We start from the raw sequence: 6,010 nt of genomic DNA, 5'->3' as shown, positions 1-6,010 counted from the left end.
CTCCTCCCGCATCGGAAATGGACACAATGTTTACGACGAAATTTTGTTTACCCAAAAAAATCATAGACGAGTAACTTTTCTCAAAGAGAGCGAGAGAGGAGAAAAAAAAAACATGAAGGTACTGTGTGATTCTCTTTTGTGTTTCTCTTTCACGTACCCGTGTTGAAAATGAATGTCATTTATGTGGCTTTTTTTTTTCTTTTAAGAAAAAGAAAAAACTCTTACAGTGTTTATTTATTACATTCCTCTGCCCTTTCTGAAGGTGTGCCCTTATGTCTTGGCTGCTACAGTATTGTGAGAAGAAAAGAGTGAAAAGAGTACTCCAACAGTACTTTGTAAAACTAGCTAAAATATTCTTATATTCAATTATCTAAAGACCTACACTATGTATTGTTGTTTTGTCTGATATGTATTCAAAATCTTTTAAACCTTTAAATTATCTTTTTTTTCAGGTGCTTATGTAGCAATTTTCATTAGTTGTCTAGTATTTATACATACCAATAATGTCCCCTTGCTTCATCACAGATAGTATTTTCCCTGTCAACAGATCACATTCTAAAGCCTTAAAGACATATCTTATAAAATCAGGATAAGAAGTGTTTGCCTGGATCGCTTACAGATTCAATCACTAACAGCCATCCATGCTCTTTCAAAGGCATGCCCATATGAAAGTGAAGAAGGTTCTACAAAAGAAACCTTCCCCTTGTTTCCCTCAGAGGACTGATACCTGCTGGCTAGCCATGCCTAGTCATACTGTTTAGGTCACTGACAATCTTGACAATCACAGGGGAAGTAATTGCCTTGTAACTATATGATGGAAATCATTCTTTGTATTTACAGTTACGGTACAATAACAGTTTTTTTTTTACAGTAACATTGTAACATTATTCACGAGCTTCCAGGATTCCAGCCTTACTTTGTATTTTGTTGAACCTCCTTTATAGTGATGGTAATTAATTTGGAAGATCATGAAAACAATGAATTGTGTAAGTGATTCAGCCCTCAGAAAAAATGGTGTTTGTTTTCTTACTTTTAATGTGTATAATTATGGCAGAAAGATGCAGATGAGCATAAAGTGGGAAATGGCGAGTAGTCTATGAAAAAGTGGTGGGAATTATTGACATGCCGTAATATTGGATGTTTAATGAAAGATGTCACAGTAGTGCTTGAAGCCAATTAAATGCTGTTGCTTTTAATCATTGCATGTAAGGGGTTGTTTTTTTTGCATTCTTTTGCAACATAATAAAGTATTAAATCATAGTGATGTTGTCCATAATTTGAATTTATTATCTGTTGGACAGGTTTTAACAAAGGTTCAGGCTGTCCTTTAAGGGGCGCTGTCAGACCTGAATATAAAATATGTTGTGTGACATTACAGCAATGGAAACATTACACCGTATATCAATTCCTGTTTTACCATCCAGTGCAGAAGGCTGACTATACAGTCATAATTTTTAATATTTGCTGTTTACACATTAGGAAGAACAATCCATTCCAGTTAGTAACCACCAGTTGTCACAATTACAAATGGTGAACTTGTTTGAACAAGGCAACCAGCTAAAAAAAAAAAAACAGAAAAATGTTGTGATATACAAATTTAAACAGTTGCTGGAGGAATCTAGAACCAAATAAAAGGTAAGCCTCAGGAATGTGAATTTAAGTTAACAAATGGAATCTTTTTATCTTCAAGTAAGAATTGCTTCATTACGTACTATTTTTGTAGTAATGTTGTAATTGCGTGACAATGTTGTATCTACTGATGGTAACACCAGAGATATTATGCTGTACATATTTTGTCTAGAACCTTGAAACAAAAAACAGAATTACACATATTTCATATTTTTTTAAGAAAGAACCTTCATTTGAACTGATGGAGGATATCAGTTAAAACATGGTTACTTAAGTATCTTCCCAGCATTACCTCCCTCTGCTTTACAAATCACTGTTTGGCTGGTAAGCACTTTTTTATTTGTCAGTGTTGTTTATTTATACAAATTGTGTCATCACAATGTGGCTTGACTCATCTAAATAATTAAAGGAACGTCATTTATGGCTGTCTCTTCAGTTATTTTAAGTCATTAATGTGAGCACTGTAATAGGTGCCCTTTAATTAGAGGGAATGGAATAATGATACCATTAAGTGTTGCTATATTTTTGGTGCCCCAGACCTCAGGATGGCATTATCTTTAAATGTGCTTAATGTCATTTCACAGAAATGCTGTTCAACTGTTCCTAAGGGTTTAATTTCCAATTTCTTCCACTTCATTAATGCTTATGTCAAATCCTGTCTGGGAATGAATAAATTCGGGTTAAAAGAAGAGTATTTATATCATCCATCTTTCACTTGACTTTTGCAAATGAATACTGTGAATAATGTAATGAAGAGGTATGTGTGCCTGTGTGGTTCTGGTAAACTTCTCATCGCTCATTGCTCAAGGTCATGTTCCTCTTTCCTGTCATGTGATTACGGTGATGAATCTATGATAATCTTCATTTCATCCCAACACACACACATTGTGGAATATTTTTATTTTTAAAAATGATTTTGTGTATTTATTCCTAATAGGATTGTTTACACTTCAGTTATATATGTATGTACATTCATACTGAACGTATTAACAATAGTGCTACTACACTTCAGTTATATATGTATTTACATTCATGCTGAACTTACTAACAATAGTGCTACTACACTTCAGTTATATATGTATTTACATTCATGCTGAACTTATTAACAATAGTGCTACTACACTTCAGTTATATATGTATTTACATTCATGCTGAACTTATTAACAATAGTGCTAATTTGCATAGCTTGCCTTGTGTTGCTTACCTTGCTGGGTACCTGTGAGTCTTAACGAGTTAAATCTGTGCTAGGAAACCAATTAGTTCCAACAGAGAAGAGTTTACCTTTTAAATTTTCTTCCAGGTCATTAACTTATGTAACTGCCATACGGAATCCTGGTTTGTGTTTCTGTGAACGTGAATGAAAAGAGGGAGAGATGATTAATGCGTTTTTCAATGGAATATGCAGATTAAATTTGCTGAGAAGTCTGGGAATTCCATTCTGGCATGCTAAGCCTCCTTCACTTCATTAAATCCTTTAAGTTGCCATGGCGAGGCCTGGTGAGAGTTCTAGCCTGTATAAGTTAAAGGAGAAGGATTTTGGATCGTGTTCTTCTTTTGAATCTGCAGATAAATACCGTGACTGTGCTATGATGCTTCAATGCCATGCCTTATGCTGTTAAAGTACAGTTTTTATTTTTTACAATGTTGTTGATTGTCAAATTGACAACAGCAATATTGCAAACCCACTCTGCCACATATCGCAAAATTTTTTTGTAAACCTTTTTTTTGTCACATTTGGATTTTCAGCAGTCTGTAGTTGGGATATGTAAGCACAAGTTTCTCAAATGTAATTGTATTAATTTTATCTTTTAATAATAATGATGATTCATGAAACTCATGTAGCACCTTCCTTGGTTTCAAAATCAGCCCATCAATTTACTTTCATTTGATGTAGTGTCCTTTACAATTTGATGATAAATGATAATTTGCCATAGTGGTGAGGTAGCATGTCGGGACTTTGTGTCTTTGAAGAAGAGCTGTGACTGGATGGTCTAGAGAATGCAGTGGAGCTGAAGAGCAATTTGGAGTTCAAGTCAGCACCTCCTCTCCACTGAAAACTGTCTTCAGCCGCCAGCAACGCATAGCAATGATGTACAGCAGATATTTTCTACCAGAATGGTCTGCACACTGCAGCTGAGTTGGGGAAAGGGGGATTTATTTAGCCAGTCATACCAGTGGATGATAATTGGCCAGATTGGGAATTTGGCCAGGGTGTCAGGGAAACCCCTATTCCTTGCCATAAGAGTACTGAAGAGTACTGGGATTTGTAATAATCACACAGAGTCAGTGTAATATCTCATCAAGATGACAGTATGTACAGCAGCACAGTGTCCCCATCACTGCACTTCCAACCGTAACTCTAAAACCCTAACCCTGACCCTGCACCTCCATTCATTGTGTTGATAAATCAAAAGCACCCTATTCAGCAGAGAGTTAGCCATTTTGTGGTGTCCCATAGAAGTAGCAATATGGCTCTGAGGTCTCACTGCTGACAAGGATTTACTTATGAATCATCAAGCCTCAACTGAACATACAGAATTAAAGTACAGCTCCACATAGTCACACAATAAATGGCCAGACTTTGCCCATTTCTCACTTTCTACTTTTTTCCTTTGTTTCATTTTCTCCATGTCTATCTATTACCAAGTCTGTTTTCCTATGCAGCACAAGTGAATTTGTCATGCCAGAGGTAAAAGTAATGAGTTCTCACTGGCTAGACATAATTTCCTGTCATATTATATCAGTGATATGGCTGTATGTGTGGTGATAACAACTGTTTATTCCTTCACCAGGTAGTACTGTGAATGTTAAACTTGAGCACCAGTGTAAGGTATGATGATGATGATGATAATAATAATAATAATATAGTATGAGGTTTTTCTAAATGAAATTAAAATGTCATGGATAATCTAATGTGTGAAAACAATATTCAGATATGTGTGAGGTTACACTTACAAAAGAAAATAAAAGTAGTTAGAAAAAGGAATAGTGACAATAAATATTACCCATATATTAGCTAAATATTGCATATTAGCTGTTAATATGAAGCACCAGCTGTTCAATGGTTGATGTCTTTTCTAATACATATTTTAGTCCCTGGCTTTGTTCACTAAAACGTCTTCATGTGGACATTGTAATTCAGCGTGAGCGACACACACACACAGGTTGCTGAGATAGATATCTGAATGATTATGTGTTTTGTGAACGAACTCCTAAGCAGGAAGCACCATGGAGGCGCACGAATGTATTTCTTAGACTTCTGCTTCGCTATGGCAGACCACCTTTTGATTTCTGATTCCATTCACCGGCTACGTGACTTACATGTTTACGTGACTCACTCCCTGCTGCGGTGCTATACTGTCTGCACCCTTTGGGAAACCGACGCACTGTTTCAACTGCAGGAAGATGCTCGCGTTTTAGAACCTTCGTACTGTTTGTAACGGTCGACACCCTGTTGGATCAGCTGATAGGGAACATGTGACCAAACCCAGGAAGTGAAGGAAAATGCATAAATGAAGAAATAGCTAGGCAGCTGTTCAGCTAGCGAGGGCAAAACGAATGCATTAGTATTGTCATCATGGCATCTATTATCAAAGAAACCCAGAGGTAAGCACTTACAGATATATTTCTCATAGATTTAGGTTGCTAGCGAGTTATCAAATATTAATGTAAATAACTGTAATATGTATGGAAAGCTATCAACCGCAGGTTGGTAGCTTGTAGGTAGACTATATGTCTAACTATTCAAGCTTACTAGCTAGCGATTTTATTGGTTAGATAACTAACCACAGACCTAAGCACAACCTCACATGATCATTCAGAGTTGCGAGAAAGTGGTTAGCTAGCCAGCCTATTAGCCATTTGCTTTGGTATTGGTTAGATTTAGAGGGCGAAATATACTTGCTAGCAGGCAAGGCACATTGAGTATTGAGTTGATTGGGAGCTGTTTATCATTAACATTACCTAGAAAATCAAAATGTTGACAAAATGATGAGTTCAGAACGGGTGGGAAGAGTATGCAAATGTATTTGCATAGGTGGGTGCAAGTGCTGCATTTTTATTATAAAATGGTGTATATATATATATATATATATATATATATATATATAATTTTATACACACACAATTTTATTTGGCAGATTCTCTTGTCCATGGCCTTTTAAAAGTCCATGGCAGGATGCATAACCACAAGAGAAACAAGTGCATAACATTTGGTGGTTAGCTAGAGAATATATACTAAAACTGAACGAACACGAAGCTGAAAAACTCGCACAATATAGACTAAGCATACAGCTGTTGCTAATTTTAGTAACGTGTACTTACAGAAAGACGTTAAGTTAGCAAAAGTCTTAGTGTTTCACCGTCTCAAATGTTATACCAG

General features: G+C 36.0%; 1 protein-coding gene across 1 annotated transcript in view; it reads left to right on the top strand.

The window, feature by feature from the left end:
* Positions 1 to 5,124: 5,124 nt before the first annotated feature.
* commd10 (COMM domain containing 10) overlaps positions 5,125 to 6,010 on the top strand; it is a 50,151-nt gene continuing 49,265 nt past the window's right edge. The window contains exon 1 of the mRNA XM_036527182.1: positions 5,125 to 5,235. Coding sequence (XP_036383075.1) covers positions 5,207 to 5,235 — 29 coding nt within the window. The 5' untranslated portion in view covers positions 5,125 to 5,206. The remainder of the gene's footprint in view (positions 5,236 to 6,010) is intronic.

This window comes from Megalops cyprinoides, chromosome 4 (genome assembly GCF_013368585.1).
Source record: "Megalops cyprinoides isolate fMegCyp1 chromosome 4, fMegCyp1.pri, whole genome shotgun sequence".
NCBI lineage: Eukaryota > Metazoa > Chordata > Actinopteri > Elopiformes > Megalopidae > Megalops > Megalops cyprinoides.
The sequence above is the reverse complement of the archived record's forward strand: the minus strand, read 5'-3'. Positions and strand labels throughout refer to the sequence as shown.